General features: G+C 56.6%; 1 protein-coding gene across 1 annotated transcript in view; it reads left to right on the top strand.

The window, feature by feature from the left end:
- The window catches only part of REXO1 (RNA exonuclease 1 homolog), a 48,205-nt gene that overhangs the window by 15,106 nt on the left and 7,224 nt on the right, over window positions 1–25,875 (top strand). The window contains exons 3-11 of the mRNA XM_054175314.1: window positions 2,800–2,901; window positions 6,971–7,172; window positions 8,496–8,659; window positions 10,220–10,357; window positions 12,355–12,478; window positions 15,364–15,477; window positions 17,903–18,040; window positions 21,673–21,786; window positions 23,130–23,203. Coding sequence (XP_054031289.1) covers window positions 2,800–2,901; window positions 6,971–7,172; window positions 8,496–8,659; window positions 10,220–10,357; window positions 12,355–12,478; window positions 15,364–15,477; window positions 17,903–18,040; window positions 21,673–21,786; window positions 23,130–23,203 — 1,170 coding nt within the window. The remainder of the gene's footprint in view (window positions 1–2,799; window positions 2,902–6,970; window positions 7,173–8,495; window positions 8,660–10,219; window positions 10,358–12,354; window positions 12,479–15,363; window positions 15,478–17,902; window positions 18,041–21,672; window positions 21,787–23,129; window positions 23,204–25,875) is intronic.

Here is a 25,875-nt window from a genome sequence, read left to right on the forward strand (position 1 = left end):
GGCACAATTGCAGCCCATTTCCTCTCCTGTCACCTGATCCCAGGGAGAAGAGCCCAACCTCTACCTCACTGCAACTTCCTCTCAGGGCAATGAGGTCTCCCCTCAGCCTCCTCATCTCCAGGCTGAACACCCCCAGCTCCCTCAGCTGCTCCTCCCCAGCCCTGCTTTCCAGACCCTTCCCCAGCTTTGTTGCCCTTCTCTGGACCTGCTCCAGCTCCTCCTGTACTCCCAAACATGACTTGATGTTCCCTCTGTGAAATTCAGCTGCTCTTTCTTCACTGTTGAGCACAGTTCCCACTTTAATTCCCACTTTAATTCTCACTTGCCCAGTTCAAGCAAAATAGTTGTAGGCCCCCTCAGTCTGTGGTGGGAAGCACTAATCCATGGAGAGCTTTCCCAGTAGGGACTGATTGAAACTGGGCTGGATTCAGAAAGTGCTGAACCAGGGGCTGCCACCCACCCACTGCACACAGTTGAGAGGCAATGTTGAGCTGTCAGCAGCCAACTGTGCCTCCTCTGCACTGCTTCACCTTCTGCCCCTCTGCTGCAGTGGAGTTTGCAATGGGAGGAGCAAGCCTTGGGGTCCTTCCTTGAGGGGTGAGGCTTTGCAGGTAGGTTCCTGCTCCCCCAGTGTGCTTCTGCTGGGTGGGGTTAGCCACAGGGAGTTTTGTGTCGATGGAATTCATAGATTCACAGAATGGGTTGGGTTGGAAGGGACCTTAAAGATCATCCAGTTCAAGGCCTCATCCAGCCTGGCCTCAAACACCTCCAGGCAGGAGGCAGCCACAGCCTCCCTGGGCAGCCTGTGCCAGGCTCTCCCCACCCTCACTCTCAACAATTTCTTCCTCATCTCCCCTCTCAATCTCCCCTCTCCCAGCTCAAAGCCATTGTTCCTCATCCTGGCACTCCCAGCCCTTGTCACAAGTCCCTCCCCAGCTCTCCTGGAGCCCCTTCAGGTACTGGGAGGCTGCTCTGAGGTCTCCCTGGAGCCTTCTCTTCTCCAGGCTGAACAGCCCCAGCTCTCCCAGCCTGTCCCCACAGGGGAGGTTCTCCAGGTTATCTTCATTACCCTCTCCAGCAGCTCCAGGTCCTTCTTGTGCTGGGGGTCCCAGAGCTGGAGGCAGTGCTGCAGGTGGGGTCTGAGCAGAGCAGAGGGGCAGAATCCCCTCCCTGTGCTGCTGCTCACAGAATTGTGGAGCTGGAGCTGCTGGTGGTCTGGTGGGAAGGCTCCTGGGGGCTGAGCAGTTTTGCCCACCAGGAAGGATCATTATGTGAGGGGTTCACTAGGGATATAAGTGGAGGAGAATAGAATTCCAGGGTTCTTGGAATCATTGCACAATGTTCCTGCAGGACATCCTTGTGGTGATGGATCTGAGGCCTGAGCCCTTCCCCACATCCAGCCTGCAGTCCCCTTGCTGGATCTCTGAGGCATTGTCAGGCTGGTCCCTGCCCAGAGCTGTGCTGGAGGTGGTGTTGGGCAGCTGAAAGCAGGAGAGGCTGGAGAGCAGCTGGGTGGGAAATGAAATGGAAATGAAAGGAAAAACAAACTGCTGGAGTGTGCTGGCTACAGAGGAGCAGCTGAGCTCAGTCCAAGGAAGTTTTTAACCTGGTTTGCCCCTGGGAGCCAGTTGGAGATGTTGGCTCAGCAGGAGCTGTAGCTGTGGAGAGGAGCAGGTTTGTTCCCCTGGGCTGCTCTCTACAACTCCCTGAGAGGAGGCTGCAGGGAGGTAGGGGCTGGGCTCTGCTCCCTAGGATCAGGTGATAGAAGGAGAGGCAGTGGCCTGAAATTGTGCCAGGGGAGGGTTGGGTTGGAGATGAGGAACAATTTCTTTGCTGCCAGAGTGGTCAGGGCTTGGCAGAGGCTGCCCAAGGGGGTGGTGGAGTCCCCATCCCTGGAGGTCTTCTAGAACCCTGTGGCCGTGGCACTTGGGGCCATGGTTTGGTGGCCACGGTGGGGTTGGGTTGCTGGTTGGACTGGATGATCCTGGAGGCCTTTTCCAACCCAAACCATTCTCTGGTTCTGCCCCTAGCAGTGTGTGACCCAAGGCTCTGTCCCTTTGCTCTTCCTGCAGATGTGGCTGTGGCTAAAACTGCAGAGAAACCTGACCCTGCTGTGGTGCTGAGCAGCGTGGGCAGCCTGCTGTGGTGCTGAGCAGCGTGGGCAGCCTGCCTCAGCAGCATGGGCAGCCTGCTGTGGTGCTGGGCAGCGTGGGCAGCCTGCTGTGGTGCTGAGCAGCGTGGGCAGCCTGCCTCAGCAGCATGGGCAGCCTGCTGTGGTGCTGAGCAGCGTGGGCAGCCTGCTGTGGTGCTGAGCAGCGTGGGCAGCCTGCTGTGGTGCTGAGCAGCGTGGGCATCCTGCCTCAGCAGCGTGGGCAGCCTGCTGTGGTGCTGGGCAGCGTGGGCAGCCTGCTGTGGTGCTGAGCAGCGTGGGCAGCCTGCCTCAGCAGCGTGGGCAGCCTGCTGTGGTGCTGAGCAGCGTGGGCATCCTGCCTCAGCAGCGTGGGCAGCCTGCTGTGGTGCTGGGCAGCGTGGGCAGCCTGCTGTGGTGCTGAGCAGCGTGGGCAGCCTGCCTCAGCAGCGTGGGCAGCCTGCTGTGGTGCTGAGCAGCGTGGGCAGCCTGCTGTGGAACTGGCTGAGCCTTGAGGTCCCTTCCAACCCTGACAATTCTATGTCTCTCCTTTTCTCAGTTGCCACCAGCAAGGGCTTTGTGCTAACCCAAAAGGAGACTTTGCAAGGCTGCTCCTTGAGAGGGAGCCTCAATTCTACTCAGCTTGGAATCCTTTGTCTTTTCTTTTCCAGCTGTCCAAGGAGGAGGGCACTGAAGAAAAGCCAGAAGATAACTTGACCACCTTGTTCCCTGGCCAGAAGAGGAGGATCTCCCATCTTGTCAAACAAGGCAATGTGAGTGCAGCTCTGAGCAGCAGAGGGGAAGCCTCCTTTGAGTGAGGATCTGCTGTCCTAGGCACTCTGAGGGGACCACACCTGCAATGCTGTGTCCAGCTGAGGGGCCCCCAGCACAGGAAGGACACAGAGCTGCTGGAGTGGGTCCACAAAGATGATCCAAGGGCTGGAGCAGCTCTGCTGTGAGCACAGGCTGAGGGAGCTGGGAGGGTTCAGCCTGGAGAGGAGAAGACTCCAGGGGCACCTCAGAGCTGCCTGCCAGGACCTGAAAGGGTCCTGCAGGAAGGCTGCAGAGGGACTTCTGAGGGTGTCTGAGCCAGGCCAAGGGGGAATGGTTTGGAGCTGAGGCAGAGCAGGGTTAGAGTGGAGCTGAGGAAGAAGTTCTTCAGCATGAGGGTGGTGAGACTCTGAAACAGGGAGGCTGTGGATGCTCTCTCTGGAGGTGTTCTGGGCCAGGCTGGGTGAGGCCTGGAGCAGCTGAGTCTAGTTGAGAGGTGTCCCTGCCTGTGGCAGGGGGGTTGCAGGAGATGATCTTCTCCCTTGCACCCTGTGACAGGACGAGGGGCAGTGGATATAAACTCCAGCACAGGAGGTTCCACCTCAACATGTGAGGGTCTCAGAGGTTGTGGAGTCTCCTTCTCTGGAGCCTTTCCAGCCCCATCTGGATGTGTTCCTGTGTGACCTGTGCTGGGTTCTGTGGTCCTGCTCTGGCAGGGGGGTTGGACTGGATGATCTTTGGAGGTCCCTTCCAACCCCTCCCATCCTGTGACCTGTGATCCTTTGATCTCTGAGGTCCTTTCCAACCTGAGCCATTCTGAGATGATTTTTCTTTCTCCCTGGGTTTCAGTTCCTGTTCTCTCTGGGGCTCCAGGTGCAGAGCACAGAGCAGTCAGCTTTCTGTTCCTGCAGGGGGAAGAGGGGAGGCTCAGGCAAGCTGGTTCAAGCTGGCCAGTCCAAATGAATTAATTGCTCTTCCTCTCCTCTCTGCCTAGGAAAGGTTTCTTTGCATTTAATAATTGGAAGCCCTGAGGTCAATGCAATGTGCTTTGTTTAACTGCCTCTCTGCAGCCAGCCCCTGTGCTTCGATAAGAGCCCTTCCTGCCCCAGTGAGGAGATAAGAGACTGGAAGCAAATGGCTTGGAAATTCATTAACTCAAATATTTATCCTCAGGAGGTGCCTCTGTGACAGGGACACATCTTTCAGGGCACTTCCTTCATGTGACAGCTGATGGCCAAAATGCTGTGCAGAGCTGGAGCCCCAGCAGAGCCAACAGAGCTGAGCTGCCCCCAGCCCGCGCTGGGACGTGGTGTTCCCTGCGGCATCTCAGCTCAGTGCTGCTGCCAGGCCTGCTCAGGAGCTGCTGGAAGACCTCAACTGCTGCTTTTGCATGCAGGGTGGAACCTCCTGCTTTGCTCCTGGGGCTCTCCAAGTCCACTGGTTGCTCAGTCTGGTGATTGATAACTCAAGGACTGATTCTCTGCAGAGACCCCACCTGCAGCACTGCCCCCTGCACAAGAAGGGCAGGGAGCTGTTGGAGAGGCTCAGGAGAAGACCACAAAGGTGATCAGAGACAGGCTGGGAGAGTTGGGGCTGCTGAGCCTGGAGAAGAGAAGGCTCCAGGGAGACCTCAGAGCAGCCTTCCAGGACCTGAAGGGGCTCCAGGAGAGCTAGGGAGGTACTTTTGACAAGGGCTGGGAGTGACAGGATGAGGGCCTCCAGAGAGGCCACAGCAGTGCTGGCAGGGCTGGAAGCCCTCTGCTGGGAGGCCAGGCTGAGAGAGTTGGGCTTGGGCAGCCTGGAGAGGAGAAGGCTCCAGGGAGACCTTCTGGTGGCCTTGCAGTGCTTCAAGGGCTGAGCAGAAAGCTGGGGACAGACTTTGGAGCAGGGCCTGTTGGGACAGGACAAGGGGGGATAGTTTGGGGCTGAAAGAAGGAGCTTGAGAGTGGAGAGAAGGGAGAAATGTTTGACCCTGAGAGTGGGGAGAGCCTGTCCCAGTGAGTACCAGGATGAGGGACAGTGGCTTTGAGCTGGGAGAAGAGAGATTGAGAGGGGAGATGAGGAAGAAATTGTTGAGAGTGAGGGTGGGGAGAGACTGGCACAGGCTGCCCAGGGAGGCTGTGGCTGCCCCCTGCCTGGAGGTGTTCAAGGCCAGGCTGGATGAGGCCTTGAGCAACCTGGGCTGGTGGGAGGTGTCCCTGCCCATGGCAGGGGGTTGGAACTGGATGATGTTTAAGGTTTCTTCCAATCCAAACCCTTCTGTGAATCTATGACTGAGTGAGCAGAAGGGGAGGGAGCTGAGGTCTAATTGAGTTGCTGGGGGAAATGGTAGCCAAAAGAATTGCAGGTGAGGCAGCAAATGAGTGTCCTGTCCTGCTTGCAAGTCTGTAATTACCAGGTAATAGCTGACTGCCCTCAGGTTGGTATTCAGCAGCTGGTGGCAGCATCAGGGAGCAGGAATGCAGGAGGTGCCAGCTGGCCCCCACTTGGCAGCCTTGGAAACACGGGCAGTGCCAGGGCAGCCCTGGCTGGGCAGAGTTTGGGGTGGAGGGAGCCTGATTCTCAGATTTCAAAGGTTCTTAAGCAGGAGGGAGAAGTTTGTGCTGCTCCTGCTTCTGTTCTGCTGCCAGAAAACTTCTCTCTGATTGCATTTCTGGCACCTTTCCTGCAACCTCAGTTTGGGCATCAAAGGAAGCAGATGTGTGACTTGTTTGTGCTGCTAAGGGCTGGAGCAGGAGCAGCAAAGTGCCCCTGAAGGAGGCAGAGCCTCTGTAACATTCCCTGGAATCTCATAAATACACCTGGGTGAGACTTTTAAGTAGTTACAGGAACCAGGGACCTGCAAAGAGGCTGTGGAGAGGTGGGGAGAGATCTGTGGACAAGGGGGGAGTGAGGGGAGGTGCTGCTGGCTCTTCAGGGAGAGAGCTGTGAAGCTGAGCACGGGCAGCAAAGGGGAGTGGGGAGCAGAACCATGGAAGGGGAGGGGTGGGAAGGCACCTCCTGAGATCATCCAGTCCAAACCCCTGCCAGGGCAGGGTCAGCCAGGAACACATCCAGGTGGGTTTTGAAAGTCTCCAGGGTAGGAGACTCCACAACCTCTCTGGGCAGCCTGCCCCAGGCCTCCAGCACCCTCACACCAAAGAAGCTTCTCGTCTTTCAGATGGAGCCTCCTGGGCTCCAGTTTGTGTCCATTGCCCCTTGTCCTGTCCCAGGACACTGCTGAAATGAGCCTGGCCCCTTCTTGACAGCCACCAGCAGTTGGTCACTCTTTCTGTGGCAGTAGGAGCTGAAGCTCCCTGCAGTGCCCAGGGCTGGGTTCGTGTTCTGGTGCAGGGCTGCAGGGCTGGGAGTGGTGACAGAGGATGGGACCTGGGGTCGTTCAGCCTGGAGAAAGGAGGCTGAGGGAGACCACCTGGCTCTCTATGACTCCCTAAAGGAGTTTGGAGCCAGGTGGGACTTGGTCTCTTCTCCCAAGGAACAAGCAGAAGGGTGAGAGGAGGAAATGGCCTCAAGCTGCCCCAGGGGAGGGTTAGGTTGGACATCAGAAGAAACTTCTTCACTGAAAGGGTTCTCAAAGCCTGGCACAGGCTGCCCAGGGAGGTGTTTGGATCCCCATCCCTGGAGGTGTTTCAGAGCTGCAGGGATGTGGTGCTGAGAGCTGTGGTTTAGCCCCAGCCTTGGTGGAGTTGGCTGTGGTTGGACTGGAGGAGCCCAAAGAGCTCTTCCGACCCAAACCATTCGGTGACTGTGTGGCAGGACCCAGAAGTGGGTTAGGCAGGGCCATGGCAAACCTGGTGCCATTAAAGAAGCAGTTCCCTTACCACCACCTACCAATTTAGGACTCTGCTGGGAGGCCCTGCCAAAGGCTGAATCATTGGGGTCATGGATTTTTTTGGTGGGGACTCTAAATACCCTGCTCTGGAAGATGCTTTGGGATCATCCTCTCAAACCTGTGTTTGCCAGCAGCGAGGGCTTGAGGAGGTGAGGAGAAGGGCTGCTTCTGGGGGTGGGTGGAAGGCAAGAGGGTGGGGATTGGGCATGCTGGCTCTGACCCCCTCGTTGTCCCTGCAGGCAGAGGTGCCCAGCAAGCCTGTGATCCGGCCCTACCGGCCCCCCACCGCCCAGGAGGTTTGCTACCAGAGGATCCAGCTGGCCCAGCAGCAGGCGGCACAGCTGGCTGTGGCCGTCCAGAAGGCCTCTCTCTCTTTGCCAGGAGAAAAGAAGAGGATTGCCCACGTGCCAAATGCAGCCTTCTCTGCAGCAGCCAGACAAAGTAAGGCACAGGGGACTGGGAATCCTCTCCTCCCCCTCCTCACCTCCTCCTGTTTAGAGCTCTCCTGCGCAGCTGTGAAGCCATCGGGAGATGTGGTGACCCAGGGCTGTGGCCCTGTCCCTGGAGATGTTCAAGATCAGGCTTGGTGTTGCCCTGGGCAGCCTGAGCTGGATCACAGAACTGTCAGGGTTGGAAGGGACCCCAAGGCTCAGCCAGTTCTAACCCCCCTGCCATAGGCCAGGGACACCTCACACTACAGCAGGTTGCTCACAGCCACATCCAGCCTGGCCTTCAACACCTCCAGGGCTGAGGCTTCCACCACCTCCCTGGGCAGCCTGTGCCAGGCTCTCACCACCCTCATGGGGAAGAACTTCTTGTCATCTAATCTAAATCTCCCCTCCTCTAGCTTAGATTCATTCTCCCTAGTCCTGTCTCTACCCAACACCCTAAGAAGTCCTTTACCAGCTGGTTGGAGCTGTCCCTGCTGGCTACAGGGGGTTGGACAAGATGACCTTTGTGGGTCCCTTCCAACCCCCTGCAGTCCATGAAGCTGTGTAGCATTGTCCAGAGCTCCAGTAGTGACCAGTGGAAGGTCTTTGCCCTGGGAAGTTCCCTCCTGACAAAACACCCTCATAGAGTCATAGAAGAATGGTTTGGGTTGGAGGGGACCTTTAAAGCTCATCCAGTTCCAAGCCCCTGCCATGGGGCAGGGACACCTCCCACCAGCTCAGGTTGCTTAAGGTCTCGTCCAGCCTGGCCTTCAACACCTCCAGGGAGGGGAGGTGTTCACTTCAGCCTGGTCTTTTTTGCTGTCTCCTCCTTGGAGCATGTTTACTCCTCAGCCACTCTTCCACTTAAGCCTGCAGACGTGGCAGGAGCAGGAGGGAAGTGCTAATTACCATCGGTACTAATTAGCCTTTGTAGTTGGAGGGACTCAGAGCTGACGTGGTGGGCAGTTAGCTGACAGGGTTGCCTCTTTAAACTCTGCTGACTCAGTCACCCCAAAACCCCAGCAATGAGGCATGTTTCCTGGCAGAAGGTTCCTTCATCCTTGCCTGGGAGGAGGTAAAAATCACTTAATTTGCAGCCCTTTGGAGCCTTTGCCATTTGAAAGCAAACAAACAAACAAAAATCACAGCTTGCAGCCTGGGCCTGTTAGAGTCAGGTCATCCTGGCCACCTGAAGCCCAGTGGTAGGATCTAGTTGGAGGTGTCCCTGCTGCCTGGTGGGGGGTGGGGGTTGGACAAGATGACCTTTGGAGGTCCTTTCCAACCCAGTGCATTCTGTGAATTTCAACCTAAAGCTGCTTTCTGCTTCTTGCAGGCCTGGCAAACAGCAAGACCGCTGCTGCTGGCAAGAGCCTTCCACCTTCCCATGACTCTGAGGCCCCCTCCCTTCCTCTGAAGGCTTGCACCTTAGCTGGGATGGCTTCAAAGACCACCAGCACCATCGTGCCAAAAAGGGTGGCACACGTCCCCTCCTTGCAGGTAAGAGACCTTGGGAGCCTCCTTGGGGGTGGTGTCTGCAGCCTCCCAGCTCCCAGCTGGGTGCTCCATGAAGAGGCTGATGGAGTTGGGTTTGCTTCTTCCTGTGGTTTGCCTCGACAGCACAGGGGGAAAATGAGAGGCTTGAGGAGCCAGCAAGGCTGCAGAGCTGTCTGAGGGCTCTGCTGCTCTCTGGCTGGGGCTGCAGCTGCCTGGGGCAGGGACCTGGAGCCTCTCCCCTTCACAGGGCAGGGCTGGCTGGGTGGCCTGCAGAGCTCTGGGCTGTGCTGAGGGAGAGGGTGATGGACTCTGTCCCACAGTGACCTGGCTGGGGACAGATGAGTGTGGAAGCTCCAGGCTGCTGCCAGCTTTGGGCAAAAGCCTTTCCCTCTTTGCTTTTGGCTTTGCTGTGCTTTGCTTTTTTTCATATTTCTTTTTATTTTATCTTTTCCTTTTTTTCCTTTTCCTTTGTTTTTTCCTTTTAATTTTCTCCATTTCCCTTTTCTCTTCTTTCTTCTTTTTCATTTTCTTTCTGCTTTTTCCTTTCCTTTTTTTCCTCTTCTCTTCTTTCATATCATTTTCTCTTTCCTTTTCTCTTTTCTTTTTCCTTTTATCTTTTCTCTTTTCTTTTTCCTTTCCCCCCCCTTTTCCTCCTTTCCTCCCTTTCCCCTCTTTCCCTCCTTTTCTCCCCCCTTTCCCCCCCTTCCTTTTCTCTCCTCCTTCCCTTCTCTTCTTCCCCCTCCCTTCTTTGTGTCTACAAATATCTGAGGAGTGGGTATCCAGAGCAAGGTGCCAGTCATTTTTCTCTGGTGCCCAGTGATAGGACAAGGAGCAGTAGGTGTAAGCTAGAATCCAGAAAGTTCCCCCTTAACATGAGGAGAAACTCCTTTGCTGTAAGGGTGCTGGAACCTCAGAGCAGCCTTTAAGTACCTGAAGGGGCTCCAGGAGAGCTGGGGAGGGACTTGGGACAAGGGCTGGGGGTGACAGGATGAGGGACAATGGCTTAGAGGTGGGAGAGGGGAGATTGAGAGTGGAGAGGAGGAAGAAATTGTTGAGAGTGAGGCTGGGGAGAGACTGGCACAGGTTGCCCAGGGAGGCTGTGGCTGCCTCCTGCCTGGAGTTGTTCAAGGCCAGGCTGGATGAGGCCTTGAGCAAGCTGTGCTGGTGGGAGGTGTCCCTGCCCATGGCAGGGGGTTGGAACTGGCTGAGCTTTCAGGTCCCTTCCAACCCAACCCATTCTGTGAGTCTCTGCATCCTAACCATGACTCTGTGTGCTCTGCACTGCTGCTGTGTGTAACTGTGGAGGTGTGAGTAATGCTGCTGGCTGGGCTGGGCTGTGTGGTTGTGTTTTTGAAGTAGCTCAGATCCTGAAGGTGGCCCCAAAAGCTTCAGGTGGTGTTTCCAGTACCGAGAGCTCTGTGTGTGCTGTGTTCAGCTGTGGGCAGATGCTCAGAGCTGAGGTCGTGACGCTGGGAATAAGAGGGCAGGAAGTGTGAGAGACTCCAAGCTGTGTGCTTCTGAAAGCCTGAACAGCCTCTTCCTCTCTCTCTGTCTCACCCCTAGAGCACCAGCTTACAGAGGCCTGTTATTCCCACAGAATTTGGTGCTAAAGTCCCCACAAACATCCGTCAGAGATATCTCAACCTCTTCATCGATGAGTGCCTAAAGTTCTGCTCCACCTCTCAGGAAGCCTTTGACAAGGTTGGTGCTGCTGCTTGCTTCTGCTTGGGATCCAGCTGAGCCACTGTGTGCCCAGGTGGACAAGAAGGGCACCAGCAGCCTGGCCTGGAGCAGCAGTGCTGTGGGCAGCAGGAGCAGGGCAGGGAGTGTGCCCCTGGGCTGGGTGCTCGTGAGGCCACACCTCAAACCCTGGGGTCAGTTTTGGGCCTTTGACTCCAGGAAGGGCATTGAGAGGCTGGAGCAGGTCCAGAGAAGGGCAACAAAACTGGGGAAGGGTCTGGAGAAGAGGGCTGGGGAGGAGCAGCTGAGGGAGCTGGGGGTGTTTAGTGTGGAGAAGAAGAGGCTGAGGGAGACCTCATTGCTCTCTACAGCTCCCTGAGAGGAGGCTGCAGGCAGCTGGGGGTTGGGCCCTGCTCCCTCGGATCAGGTGATAGAAGGAGAGGCAGTGGCCTGAAATTGTGGCAGGGGAGGGTTAGGTTGGAGAGGAGGAAGAATTTCTTTGCTGGAGGAGTGGTCAGGGACTGGAAGAGGCTGCCCAGGCAGGTGGTGGAGTCCCCATCCCTGAAGGTGTTCCAGACCCTTGGGGCCATGGTTTGGTGCCCATGGTGGGGCTGGGTTGCTGGTTGGACTGGATGAGCTTGGAGGTGTTTTTCCAACCCAAACAATTCTCTGATTCTTGTGACTCCAGCCTGCAGCAGTGATTAACCTCCTCTGCCCTGGCTGAGACCTTCAGAAGTTGCAGCAAAGGCAGAAAAGTCTCCTGTGGACAACCAGCTCTGTGGAGGAGGCATGAAAGAGGAGGCATTAACGAATTCTAGGCTGGGCAACAAGAAGTGCCCCTCCAGTGGGGGTTTCCCATGGGAAATCCCAACTTGCCCTGCCCTTCAGAAGTGTGCATGACCTCCTTAACAACCCCAGGGGTGGGATTTAGTCAGGGAATTCTGGTCAGGCTGAGCAGCAAACACCTCCTGGAATCAAACTGTTCAGCAGAGGTCAGTGTGTGAGAGGTGGATTGAGTCAAACTTGCTGCTGCTGAGCTGTGAAGAGCCTTCCAGCAGCAGGGAGTGGTGCAGAAGGAGTTCCAAAGGCAGAGCTGAGTATCCTACAAAAAGGACCTGGAGCTGCTGGAAAGGGTCCAGAAGAGGTCACCAAGATGATCAGAGGGCTGCAGAAGCTCCCCTGTGGGGACAAGCTGGGAGAGTTGGGGCTGTTGAGCCTGGAGAAGAGAAGGCTCCAGGGAGACCTCAGAGCAGCCTGCCAGGACCTGAAGGGCTCCAGGAGAGCTGGGGAGGGACTGGTGACAAGGGCTGGAAGTACCAGGATGAGGAACAATGGCTTTGAGCTGGGAGAGGGGAGAGTGAGAGTGGAGATGAGGAAGAATTCCTGAGGAGCATTCCTGAATCAGGAACAGTGTGGCCAGCAGGAGCAGGGAGCTCATCCTGCCCTGTGCTCAGCACTACTCAGGCCACAGCTTGAGTCCTGTGTCCAGTTCTGGGCTTCTCAGATTAAGAAAGATGTTGAGCTGCTGGAAGGTGTCCAGAGGAGGGCAACAAAGCTGGGGAAGGGTCTGGAGCACAGCCCTGTGAGGAGAGGCTGAGGGAGCTGGGGTTGCTTAGCCTGCAGAAGAGGAGGCTCAGGGGAAACCTCATTGCTCTCTGCAACTCCCTGCAGGGAGGTTGTAGCCAGCTGGGGGTTGGGCTCTTCTCCCAGCACTAGAACAAGAGGGATACAGTCTCAAGCTGTACCAGGGAGGTTTAGGCTGGAGGTTAGGAGGAAATTCTTCCCAGACAGAGAGATTGGCCATGGGAATGTGCTGCCCAGGGAGGTGGTGGAGTCCCCATCCCTGGAGGTGTTTCAGGTAAGGCTGGATGGGGCCCTTGGTGCCATGGCTGAGTTGATTGGATGGCGCTGGGTGGTGGGTTGGACTTGATGATCTCTGAGGTCTTTTCCAGCCTGGTTAATTGTGTATTCAGTGTCAGGGGAGGTGTAGCTGGAGTAACAGATGGCCTTGTTTGCAGGCCCTGGCAGAGGAGAAGGTAGCCTACGAGCGCAGCACCAGTCGCAACATCTACCTGAACGTGGCGGTGAACACCCTGAAGAAGCTCCGAAGCCTCGTGCCCAATTCCCCTACCAGTACAACCAGTAGGTACCATGGGGCTGGCTGCATATTCACAGCCCTCCTTGGCTTCAGAAGCCACCAAGAGAAACCTGCTGAAAAGGTGAACCTCCTCAAATTCAACCAGGGCAAGTGTAGAGGTCCTGCAGCCTGGGCGGGGAACAAGCTCCTTGCAGCAGGACAGGGGAGGGGAGGACCTGCTGAGGAGCAGCTCCACACTGAAGGACCTGGGAGTGCTGGGGGACAACAGGTTCAGCAGGAGCCAGCCAAAAGGCCAGTGTTGCCTTAGGATGTGTGAAGAAGAGTGTGGTCAGAAGGGCAAGGGAGGTTCTTCTCCTCTACTCTGTTCTTGTGAGGCCACCTCTGCAGTCCGGGGTCCAGTTCTGGGCTCCCCAGTTCAAGGGGACAGGGAACTACTGGAGAGAGTCCAGGGGAGGCTACAAAGCTGCTGGACAGGTGAGGGGAGACCTGCTGGGAAGCAGCTCCACAGAGAAGGACCTGGGAGTGCTGGGGGACAATCAGTTATCCATGGGACAGCAATGTGGCCTTGTGGCCAAGAAGGCCAAAGGGTTCCTGGGGTGTGTTATGAGGATAAAGGAAGTTCTCCTCTGCCTCTACTCAGCCCTAGTTAGACCACAGCTGGAATATTGTGTCCAGTTCTGGGCTCCTCAGTTCAAGAGGGACAAGGATCTGCTGGGGAGAGCCCAAGGGAGGCTATGAGGATGATGAAGGGACTGCAACATCTGTATGATGGGGAAGGGCTGAGAGCCCTGGGGCTGGTTAGTCTGGAGAGGAGAAGGCTGAGAGGCATCTGATCAATGCCTGCAAACACCTGCAGGGTGGCTGGCAGCAGCCAGGCTCTGCTCAGTGACCCCCAGTGCCAGGACAAGGGGCAGTGAGCACAGACATGAGGAAAACTTTTTTACTGTGAGGCTGCTGGAGGCCTGGAGCAGGCTGCCCAGAGAGGTTGTGGAGTCTCCTGACATGGAGACTTTCCCAGACCCAGCTGGATGTGCTCCTGTGTGAGCTGCCCTGGCTGACCCTGCTGTGTCCTGGCTGATCTCTGGGGGTCCCTTCCCACCCTCCTGCTCTGTGATTCTGTGAACATCCAGCCCCATTTCTCAGAAGCATTATGCTGAAAGGCAAACAACTCCAGGGTAGCTTTTTATAGCCTGGCAAGCCTTAATGGGCCTTCAAGAGGCAAACCCCTTGCAATGCTTTGTTGGCTCTCTGAACCTAAATGGAGATAATGCCACATGGATTTCTTTTCTTTCTTTTTTTTTTTTGCCTTTATTTTATTCTATTTTTCTTTCTTTGTGTGTGTGTGTGGAGCCCAGGCCCTTGGCCATGAAAAGAGCTCTGCTAATGGAGTAACTTTCACATGGTGCCTTCAAAGTGATAGACTCATCCATCACCACAGCAATCTCTCACACACATTAAGCTTCAAGAGACAAACCAAGAGGGTTAAGACATTTCATTATTGGCTCTCCAGAGGGTACATTAAACAATCAATTTGTGCTGTTCTTGTGAATTTTTCCCTTTTTCCCCCCCTTTTTTCCCCCCCCCCCCTTCTCTTTCTTTCTTCCCTTGGTCTCTTCCCTTTTTTTCTCCCCCTCTGTCTTCATTACCTTCGTGGCCATTAGTCAGAGCAGCTGAACTTGGGAGGTTGGCCTTTAGGAGAGGGCTGCCAGTTAATGATCAGTAAAAAGCACCTTAGCTGCCATTAGCTGATGTGCTGAGCATATTCCAGAGCCCTGAAGCTCTTCCCTTGTAGATTTGGAGGGAAGTTCTCCTCCCCCCCTCTGCGCTGCCCTGGTGAGGCCGCATCTGGAATCTTGTGTCCGGTTCTGGGCTGCTCAGTTCAAGAAGGACCTCAGAGAAGTGCTTGAAAGAGTCCATTCCAGAGCCACAGAGCTGCTGCAGGCAGTGGAACATCTCCCTTTGAGGCCAGGCTGAGGGAGCTGGGGCTTGGAGCAGAGGAGCCTGAGGGCTGCCCTCATTGCTGGGGATAAAGATGTGCAGGGCTGGAGCCAGGCTCTGCTCAGGGATGGCCAAGGACAGCACAGGGGGCAGTGGGTGCCAGCTGGAGCAGAGGGGGTGCCACAGGAACAGAAGGGGAAGGTTTCTCACTGTGAGGGTGCTGGAGGCCTGGAGCAGGCTGCCCAGAGAGGTTGTGGAGTCTCCTTCTCTGGAGACTTTCCAAACCCACCTGGATGTGTTCCTGTGTGAGCTGCCCTGGGTGTTGCTGCTGTGGCAGGGGGGTTGGACTGGATGATCTCCAGAGGTCCCTTCCAACCCCTAAGATTTGGTGATTCAGCATGGGAGCCTGGGCTGCAGGCATCTGACAACAAAGCTGCAGCTCCTGGCTGGGTGGAGTTGTGTAGGTCCTCTTCTTGCTTCTGGGCAGCAGGAGGACCACCAGCAGGCAGAACACCCAGAGCTTCCAGAGGAACTGTCCCTTAAAATGCTTGAGGAGGGGAGATTGAGAGTGGAGATGAGGAAGAAATTGTTGAGAGTGAGGCTGGGGAAGACACTGGCACAGGTTGCCCAGGGAGGCTGTGGATGCTCCCTGCCTGGAGGTACTCAAGGCCAGGCTGGATGAGGCCTTGAGCAACCTAGGCTGGGGGTAGTTGTCCCTGCCCATGGCAGGGGCTTGGAGTTGGATGATGTTTAAGGTCCTTTCCAACCCAACCTGTTCTGGGTTTCCATGAATCTAGGAGGAGAGGAGCTGACAGTGCAGACAAAGAGCTCTGAGCCCTGCCACTGCCTTCCACATGCAGAGCAGCAGTTCAGGAAGGTAAACACAATCCTTGTGCCAGGGAGTAGTGCCCCAAAGTGCAGGACTGAAGCCACTGACTCACTGGGTACCTCATCTCTGTCCTCTTTTCCTTCTTCCCTCTTCTCACTGCAGAGACAAGTAACAAGAAGGTGGTGTCCCACGAAGCTGTGCTGGGAGGGAAGCTTGCAGCTAAGACCAGCTTCACCCTGAACCGCTCAGGGAGCTTGAGAGCAGAGGATCTGACAGGTGAGAGCTGCTCCTGCCAGGCTGATCCTGAGAGTGACAGCTGCAGGGGCAGTGCTGGGCTCAGGCAGAGGGAGCAGGAACTGCTGGGATTTGTCTGGGCTGCAGCTGTGAGCTGGGCTGAGCAGAGCTGCGTGGTGAGTGGTGCAGCACTGAGCAGCCCTTCCCTTTCCTCCCTTCTTTGCCTTCCTCCCTTTTCTTTCTGCCTTTGCCTCCCTCCCTTTTCTTTCTGCCTTTGCCTCCCTCCCTTTTCTTTCTGCCTTTGCCTCCCTCCCTTTTCTTTCTGCCTTTGCCTCCCTCCCTTTGCCTCCCTTTTTCTCCCTTCTTTGCCTCCCTCCCAAACCATTCTGGGACTCCCTGGTTTTATTCCTTGCCTTTTAGCTGCAGGTTCCCTTCTGCACTTCCCATGGCTTTCAAACTGCATCAGTAACTCCTCCAAGCTGCCTCTGCTGTGTGGGGTTTTACTGACTTGTTTTTGGTCTCCTTCTGTGCCTGGCTTTTCCCTTTCACCCTCTTGCCCTGCAGGAAAGTCCTCTCCCATCTGCCTGTCAGGTTAGAAGGCAGCCTCACAAATCTCTGCAGCTCTGCAGGGCTCAGGCTCCCATTTACCAATGTCACAGTAAGGTCAGATCCCAGCCAAAGGCCTTGGCCACCAGCGCTCCTCCTCCTGCTTCACATCGCTTCTGGGTGTTTGGGTTGCCAAGAGATGTAGGCAAATTGTTGAGGAGATCAGAGAAGAGCCAGGGAGGCCACAAAGCAGGAGGAATTGACATGGAGAAAGCTTAAAAGGGCCTGGCTAGCTCAGCCAGGCAACATCAAAGGCTGCAGAGCAATATTGGGAGGCTTCAGCGCAGCAGCGAGAGAAGATATCGAGCAGAGGGCAAGAAGTTGTGACTGGGCTGTGAAATGAAACCAGCAGCCTGAAGTTAACAGCAGGAAGAAAGGCTTCTGGTAATGAATTTTTTCCTTTTAGCTAGCTGTGGGTGGCCTTTGAGGGATATTGTTTGGGTTGTCTTACAAATGATCAGCCGAAGCGCTCAAAGGGGGAAAACAGGAGAGGAAAATGCAGCACCGTGTCCAGAGCTGGGGCCTGCAACACAGGAGGGACTTGGAACTGCTGGAGAGGGTCCAGAGAAGGCCACAAAGATGGTCAGAGGGCTGCAGAACCTCTGCTGTGGGGACATTTAAGTAGGACACTGAGACTCTTGAACATGCCCAGAGAAGGGCAACGAGGCTGGGGAGAGGCCTCAAGCACAGCCCTGTGAGGAGAGGCTGAGGGAGCTGGGGTTGCTTAGCCTGCAGAAGAGGAGGCTCAGGGGAGACCTTACTGCTCTCTACAACTACCTGAAGGCAGGTTGTAGCCAGGAGGGGGTTGGTCTCTTCTCCCAGGCAACCAGCACCAGAACAAGAGGACACAGTCTCAAGCTGCACCAGGGGAAGTTTAGGCTTGAGGTGAGGAGAAAGTTCTTCCCAGAGAGAGTTGTTGGCCATTGGAGTGTGCTGCCCAGGGAGGTGGTGGAGTCCCCATCCCTGGAGGTGTTCAAGAGGGGATTGGATGTGGCACTTGGTGCCATAGTTTAGTAGTCATGAGGTGTTGGGTGACAGGTTGGACTTGATGATCTTTGAGGTCTCTTCCAACCTTATTGACTCTATGATTCTATGACAGTCTTGGAGAGTTGGGGCTGTTCAGCCTGGAAAAGAGAAGGTTCCAGGGAGGGGGTATCCACAACCTCCCTGGGCAGCCTGGTCAGTGTCTCCCCACCCTCATTGTACAGAACCTCCTCCTGATGTCCAGCCTAACTCTGCCCTGCTCCAGTTTCAAACCATTGTTCCTCATCCTGGCACTCCCAACCTTTGTCACAAGTCCCTCCCCAGCTCTCCTGGAGCCCCTTCAGGTACTGGAAGGCTTTTCTAAGGTCTCCCTGGAGCCCTCTCTTCTCCAGGCTGAGCAGCCCCACCTCTCCCTGCCTGTCCCCACAGCAGAGGTTCTTCATCCCTCTGATCATCTTGGTGACTTCCTCTGGACCCTCTCCAGCAGCTCCAGGTCCTTGTGCTGGGGGCACTGGAACTGGAGGCAATTTGGTGAGGTCTCAGAAGAGCAGAGCAGAGGGGGAGAATCCCTTCCCTCATCCTGCTGCTCACTGCTATTGGTCACTGAATCCCAGAGTGCCAGGCTGGAGGAGACCCCAAGGCTCTTGTGCTCCAACCTCTAAGGGTCCCAGAGCAGCTGAAACCATCTGGCCCAGCCCCCTCTCAAGCTAGACCTTTCAAGGGCCCAACGCAGGGGACCCCTGCGCTGCCCCTGGGAGATGCTTTGTGATGTTTACTTACTCTCAGGAGGAGAAATTACCTTCTGGAGGCCAAGAAGAAAGCATGGAGGCTCTGTTGGGGGGTGGTGGTCTGGCCTCAGCCCTGTCTGTGTGTGCAGGAGCTGCCCTGTACCGCCGGCTGAAGGGCTACCTGATGAGCGAGGAGCAGCTGAAGGAGAACGGCTACCCCATGCCGCACCCTGAGAAGCCTGGCAGGGCTGTGCTCTTCACTGCAGAGGAGAAGAAGACCACTGACTGTGAGTTCTGCTGCCTCTGGCCTCCTCAGCCTCTGCTAGATGCATGACTGGCCTGCTTGATCTTAGAAGGGAGTTCTTCCCAGGCAGAGAGATTGCCCCTTGGGATGGGCTGCCCAGGGAGGGGTCGGCGTCCCTGGAGGTGTTACAGAGGAGCCTGGAGGAGGCACTCAATGCCATGCTCTGGCTGATTAGTTAGGCTTGGGTGATTGGTTGCACTTCACAGAATCACAGAAACATTTGGCCATTGGGATGGGCTGCCCAGGGAGCACCATCACTGGAGGGGTTTAGGAAGAGACTTGATGGGGTGCTGGGTCCCATTGATGGGACCTCACTGTGCCATGGCTCCTCAACAGAGGAGAGCAGGCAGTTCCCCAAAGCCCTTTGTGCAGCTGAACAGAACAATCCCCAGGCTTTCCTCATGCTAGGATGGGGTCCTGGGTCCTCCTCTGTCTGAATTTCCTGTAGCCAGCAGCAGGGTTTCTGCTCCTCAGACACTGAGCTGAGCAGGCAGCAGGCACAGAGCACAGGCTGGGGGGAGGGGGTTTGACCACCTCTGCCACACTGCTCTGAGCATCTCTGTGGAGACTCCTTGCTGAAGTGTCTTAAGTGCTCATCCATGTTAACACCTTGTGTCTACATTTGTCCTGTGGTTGCTGAAGCAACCTGGAGGAAAGCTCCTACATGGACACTGCTGAGTGCTGGGGCTGGCAGAGCTCTTTTCTCCAGCCAGCTCCTTGTACCATTCCTGAGATCTTCCCTTCTGCTTCTGGAGTTTCCTGCTGATGTTGCAGGATCCTTGAATTTGCTCTTATTTAACTGAAGCTGTTCACTGAATCCCAGCAGGGTGAGCTTGGAAGGGACCTCTGGAGATCATCCACTCCAAACCCCCTGCTCCAGCAGGGCACCCACAGCACCTTGCCCAGGAGCACAATGCCCAGGGAGGGTTGGAAGCTCTCTACACAAGGAGACTCCACAACCTCTCTGGGCAGCCTGCTCCAGGCCTCCAGCAGCCTCACACCAAACAACTTTCTCCTTCTGTTCAGGTGGAACCTCCTGGGTTCCAGTTTGTGTTCATTGCCTCTTGTCCTGTCCCTGGGCACCACTGGGCAGAGTCTGTCCCCAGCCTCTTGCCTCCCACAGCTCCTTTAGCTCTTGCTGAGCATTGCTCAGATCCCCTCTGGGGCTGCTCTTCTGCAGGCTCTCAGCCCCAGGGCTCTCAGCCTTCCCTTGGTCTGTCAGTGCTGTGACCATGGTCAGTGGAGCACAATGGTCTGGACTGGTGCTGTGCAGGGCTGGGAATGTTCTAGCAGCTCAGATGCTCACCCTGGAGCTCACAGAGCTGCATGAAGAGCAGCAGCAGAACAATCAGCTCCTTTGCTGTGCCCAGGCTGCCCAGAGAGGTTGTGGAGTCTCCTTCTCTGGAGACAATCCAACCCCACCTGGATGTGTTCTGGGTGACCCTGCTGTGGCAGGGGGGGTTGGACTGGATGATCTCCAGAGGTCCCTTCCAACCCCTCCCATTCTGTCACTCTGTGGTCCTGTGGCTGTTTGCATCTCCCCTCCCTGAGCTGTGGCAGCAGCAGCACAGATGTCAGGAGGGGCAGGGTCTGTGCCTGCCCCCTTGGTGGCCCAGGCTGGGCTGTGAGTCTTCCCATCTCTAGATGCTGGAGACTCCTTAGGGAAAAGCTGTGCCCAGGCAGAAACTGACTGTCACTGGGAAGTGAGAAGGCACAGATGCCCTGGAAGCCAGGCTTCATTAGCTCTGGTGTCCAACACATGACTTATTTATCCTGTTCCTTAAAATAACTCTGTTAGAGCACAGCTCCTGGGCTGGGGGTGGAGGAGCCAGGCAGCAGATGTTGCTGTGAGCTGTGATGAAGCTGAAGCTGCTCACTGGGGAGTCTGGGGTGTGCCTGAGAGGTGCTGGGGGGGAGCAGATGCTGTGGGGCTGCATTGTCAGAGGGACCTGCTGGAAGCAACATCTCAGTCCTTTGGAGCTGGCTAACCACCAGAGCTCAGAGGGTTGTGCAGAGTCCAGCTGGGGGCCTGTAGCTTGTGGTGTTCCTCAGGGCTGGGGCCAGTCCTATCCAGCATCTTCCTCAACAACCTGGGTGAGGAGACAGAGCTGATGGTACCAAACTGGGAGGAGTGGCTGAGACCCCATCAGGCTGAGCTGCCATCCAGCTTTACCTGGACAGGGGGAGAGAAAAACCTCATGAGGTCCAACCAGGGCAAGTGTAGAGTCCTGCACCTGAGCAGGAACAACCTCCTGCACCAGGACAGGTGAGGGGGAACCTGCTGGAAAGCAGCTCCATGGAGAAGGTCCTGGGAGTGCTGGGGGACAGTAAGTTCTCCATGGGACAGCAATGAGGCCATGTGGCAAAGAAGGTCAAGGGGCTTCTGGGGTGCATTTAGGAGAGTGTGGCCAGCAGGTCAAGGGAGCTTCTCCTCTGCTCTGCCCTGGTGAGACCACTCCTGGAATACTGTGTCCAGTTCTGGGCTCCCCAGTTCAAGAGGGACAGAGAACTACTGGGGAGAGTCCAAGGGAGGCTATGAGGATGCTGAAGAGACTGAAACAGCTCTGATGGGGAAGGGCTGAGAGCCCTGGAGAGGAGAAGGCTGAGAGGCATCTGATGAATGTCTGTCAATATCTGAGGGGTGGGAGGCAAGCAGCAGGGACCAGGCTCTGTTCAGTGGTGTCCTGTGCCAGGACGAGGGGCATTGGGCACAAACTGGAACCCAGGGAGTTCCACCTCAATATGAGAAGAAACTTCTTTGGTGTGAGGGTGCTGGAGGCCTGCAGCAGGCTGCCCAGAGAGGCTGTGGGGTCTCCTTGTGTGCAGACTTTCCAGACCCAGCTGGATATGTTCCTGGGCCCAGTCCAACCCCCCTGCCACAGCAGGGTCACCCAGGGCAGGTCACCCAGAGCACATCCAGGTGGGGTTGGATTGTCTCCAGAGAAGGAGACTCCACAACCTCTCTGGGCAGCCTGGGCACAGCAAAGGAGCTGATTGTTCTGCTGCTGCTCTTCATGCAGCTCTGTGAGCTCCAGGGTGAGCATCTGAGCTGCTAGAACATTCCCAGCCCTGCACAGCACCACTCCAGACCATTGTGCTCCACTGACCATGGTCACAGCACTGACAGACCAAGGGAAGGCTGAGAGCCCTGGGGCTGAGAGCCTGCAGAAGAGCAGCCCCAGAGGGGAGCTGAGCAATGCTCAGCAAGAGCTAAAGGAGCTGTGGGAGGCAAGAGGCTGGGGCCAGGCTCTGCCCAGTGGTAGGACAAGGGGCAAAAGGGCACAAACTGGAACCCAGGAGGTTCCACCTGAACAGGAGGAGAAAGTTGTTTGGTGTGAGGGTGCTGGAGGCCTGCAGCAGGCTGCCCAGAGAGGTTGTGGAGTCTCCTGGTGTGGAGACTTTCCAGACCCAGCTGGATGTGTTGCTGTGGGAACTGCCCTGGGTGCCCTGCTGGAGCAGGGGGTTTGGAGTGGGTGATCTCCAGAGGTCCCTTCCACCCCCTCCCTTTCTGTGCTTTTACACAGGAGACGTTGTCCCCCCGGTGTCTGGGGTTGGGGAGGGGGAGTGGTTCTGGGTTTCTGGGGTCCTGACTGTTGCTTCTGTCTTCTCTTGCAGCCTCCTGCAGGATCTGCTGTCGCTGTGGCACGGAGTACATGGTGACAGCCTCGGGGAGCTGCCTGCGCAAGGAGGAGTGCGTCCACCACTGGGGGCGGCTGCGCAAGCAGAGAGGTACCCCCGGGCCTGCGGCTCCTGCCGGGGCATGCAGCTCCTCCCAGCGCCTGCAGCTCCTCCCAGGCCACCTCCAGGCTGGCCAGGGGCTGTGCAGAAGGGCCTGTGGGGAGAGGCCGAGGGGCAGTGGTTTGGAAGTGGAGCAGGGCAGGGTTAGGTTGGACATCAGGAGGAAGCTCTGCACAGTGAGGCTGGGGAGACACTGGCACAGGCTGCCCAGGGAGGTGGCTGAGGCTCCATCCCTGGAAACATTCAAGGTCAGCCTGGCTGTGTCCCTGTGCAGCCTGCTCTGGCTGGAGGTGCCCCTGCTGCCTGCAGGGGGTTGGCCAAGCTGCCCTTGGAGGCTCCCTCCCAACCCCATGCACTCTGTGAATCTGTCCTGGGGAGTCTCCAACTTCCTCTCCTGGTCCCCAGCAGCCCCTGGGGGCAGGATTGTGGAGCTGGATGGAGCCTCCATGAACATCCTGGGGCTGTCCTGCTGGCAGGCTGTGACAGTTCCTGCTTTTGTCACTGGGTGGCCCTGCTGCAGCTGCTCAGGCAGCTCAGCAGGGAGCTGCTGCGAGGCGGTGGTGCCGCTGGGGCTGGAGCAGAGGCTGTTCATCTCTTCCTTTACAAATGTCAAAGGAACACCAAACCTTTGGTGCCTTTGGGAAGAACAAGGGGTTTAGGAGGCCAGGTTTGGAGCATTGGCTCCAGGGAGACCTCAGAGCAGCCTTCCAGTAGCTGAAAGAGCTCCAGAAGAGCTGGGGAGGGACTTGTGACAAGGGCTGGGAGGGACAGAACAAAGGACAATGGCTATGAGCTGGGAAAGGGGAGATTGAGAGTGGAGATGAGGAAGAAATTGTTGAGAGTGAGGGTGGGGAGACACTGGCACAGGTTGCCCAGGGAGGCTGTGGATGTTCCCTGCCTGGAGGTGTTCAGGGCCAGGCTGGATGAGGCCTTGAGCAATCTGTGCTGGTGGGAGGTGTCCCTGCCCAAGGCAGGGGGTTGGAACTGGATGAACTTTAAGGTCCCTTCCAACCCAAACCCTTCTGTGACTCTGTGGCTGTGTCACTGCCCAGGACAGATTTGCTGCCTTGGTTGGATTCATTGGCAGTGAGACACTAACCTAGTTTGAGCTCTGCTGTGCTTTGCCATCAGAGCATCCAGGTGATTCTGGAGTTTGTCTGGCAGAGGATAAGGGACTTTAAATTCTTTAGCTGGCTGCATGCAGATCTGATTTCTCCCTTTGATGTGACACATCACTGCTGCTGTGCTCACCCAAGGAGCCTCTGCATGGGAGAGACAACTTTCAGTCTGTCACCAGGACTCTCCTCCTTGACTCTCCTCTCTTGTCCTTCCAGTGCCAGGAGGATGGGAAACCCATTACAGCTGCTGCTCAGGAGCTGTGGGGTCACCAGGCTGCCAGGTTGCTAAAGTAAGTGATTGAGCAACACCTTTCCTTGTGCCCTTTGTCCTCTGCTGGCAGAAGTGGTGAAGTCTCCTTCTCTGGAGACATTCAGAACCTGCTTGGATGTTTTCCTGTGTGACCTGCCCTAGCTGACCCTGCTCTGGCAGGGGTGGGGGTTGGTCTGGGTGATCTCTGGAGGTCCCTCCCAACCCCTAACATTCTGTGAGAGGAGCAGCCTGGGGATGTTGGTTGACAGCAGCTGAAGATGAGCCAGCAGTGCCCAGGTGGGCAAGAAGGGCAGCAGCAGCCTGGCCTGGAGCAGCAGTGGTGTGGGCAGCAGGAGCAGGGCAGGGATGGTGCCCCTGGACTGGGCACTGCTGAAGCCAAATGCCAGAGTCAGTCTTTGGTCCCTCCAAGAAGGACACTGAGAGGCTGGAGCAGGTCCAGAGAAGGGCAACCAAGCTGGGGAAGGGTCTGGAGAACAGGGCTGGGGAGGAGCAGCTGAGGGAGCTGGGGGTGGTTAGTGTGGAGAAGAGGAGGCTGAGGGAGACCTCATTGCTCTCTGCAGCTCCTGAGAGAAGGCTGCAGGGAGGTGGGGGCTGGGCTCTGCTCCCTAGGATCAGGTGCTAGAAAGAGAGGCAATGGCCTGAAATTGTGGCAGGGGAAGGTTAGGTTGGAGAGGAGGAAGAATTTCTTTGCTGGAGGAGTGGTCAGGGACTGCCACAGGCTGCCCAGGGAGGTGGTGGAGTCCCCACCCCTGGAGGTGTTCAAGAAATGAGTGGATGTGGGACTTCAGGACATGATCTGCTGGTCATGGAGGTGCTGGGTAGAAGGTTGGACTTGATGGTCTTGGAGGTCTTTTCCCACCTTAATGACTCCATGGTGAGAGCAGCAGGCCTGGGTCTGTTCCCTGCACCCCCCCCGAGGTGTCTCAGGCTCCTGCTGCAGTTGGCTGCTGTGGCAGGAGGTGGCAGGACAGAGCTGTGCTCCACATCCTGCTGCCCTTTGTGAGAACCCAGCCTGCTGCTGCCTCTGGCCTGGCAAACACAAGCAACTTTCTCACCCTCCTCTCAGCAAGGGAGGATTGGAGAGCTGCAGAACATCAATTGGTGCTGAAGAGCACCCCAGGGGTTTAGTTCTCATTCCTTTCCTTCCCTGCCTGGGCACTTGGTGTGACAGGGGAGAGGAGGATCCTGAGGGGAGATCTCATTGCTCTCCACAGCCCCCTGAGAGGAGGCTGCAGGGAGGTGGGGGTTGGGCTCTGCTCCCTGGGATCAGGTGCTAGAAGGAGAGGAAATGGCCTCAAATTGTGCCAGGGGAGGGTTGGGTTGGAGAGGAGGAAGAATTTCTTTGCTGGAGGAATGGTCAGGGGCTGGAAGAGGCTGCTCAGGGAGGTGGTGGAGTCCCCATGCCTGGAGGTGTTCCAGAACCCTGTGGCCCTGGCACTTGGGGCCATGGTTTGGTGTTGGGCTGCTGGTTGGATTGGATGATCCTGGAGGGCTTTTCCAACCCAAACCATTCCATGACTCTGTGATGAGAGATCAGGCTGTAGGGGGGGCAGTGTTCACTCCCTGCTGGCCTGGTTGTCTGCTCTGCCACTCAGAGCCATGGGCACAGGATGGGCACAGAGCAGTGTGGCCTCTTGCTCCTGGGAAAGTGCAAAGGCTGTGGCCCTTGAGCAGTGCTGGCTTGGGAGACAAGGAGAGGCTGTCCTCAGGGCTGGCCCAGCTGCCTTCTTGCTGTCCTCTGAGCTGCAGCTGCAGTAAGCACCTGCAGAGCCAGGCAGACCTTGGCTCTGGCCATCCCTCTGCCTGTTCAGCTTTCCAAGTGTCTCTGATGCTCACCTCTCCAGCCTCTCTCTCCTGAGAGGAGCAGGCAGAGCTTGGCTGCTCCAAGGGTGAGCTCTGTGAGAAGCAGGAGGCCCCATGCAGGCTGCTGTGACTGCTCAAGTAAGCTGAGGTTTAGGCAGGGACAAAACAACAACAACCCTGCCCTGGGGAAGAAGAGGGAGAGAGAATCATAGGACAGACTCCTAGAATCATCTCCTCTAAGACCTCTAAGCTCACCCAGTCCAACCATTATCCAGCTCTGCCAAGGCTGCTGCCAAACCATGGCCCTCTGCACCACATCTCTGCAGCTCTGAAGCACCTCCAGGGATGGGCATTCAACCCCCTCCCTGGGCAGCCTGATCCAGTCTTTGAGAACCCTTTCAGGGAAGAAGTTTCTTCTCATGTCCAGCCTAAGCCTCCCCTGGGGCAACCTGAGGCCATTTCCTCCTGTCTTGTTCCTAGGCAGCAGAGCCCAACCCCCAGCTGGCTGCAGCCTCCTCTAAGGCAGCTGCAGAGAGCAAAGAGGTCTTCCTTAGCCTCCTCTTCTCCACACTGCCCACCCCCAGCTCCCTCAGCTGCTCCTCCCCAGCCCTCTTCTCCAGACCCTTCCCCACCTTTGTTGCTCTTCTCTGGACCTGCTCCAGCCTCTCAGAGTGCTTCTTGCAGTGCAGGAGTCACCTCCCTGCAGGTCTCTCTTGAATCACCTCTGGGTGTGATGCAACCATCCCCTCTGGCCTAGAGCCCTGGCAGTGGGCAGAAGGGGCTGTGGCAGCCTCTGTCTTGCCCTCAATTAGATGTTGCTGCATCCCCACTGGAAAGCAGCCCAGTGGCACCATCCAGTTGGAGCTCCTCCTGCAGAGGGCTCCCAGG

Source organism: Dryobates pubescens, chromosome 31, assembly GCF_014839835.1.
Source record: "Dryobates pubescens isolate bDryPub1 chromosome 31, bDryPub1.pri, whole genome shotgun sequence".
NCBI lineage: Eukaryota > Metazoa > Chordata > Aves > Piciformes > Picidae > Dryobates > Dryobates pubescens.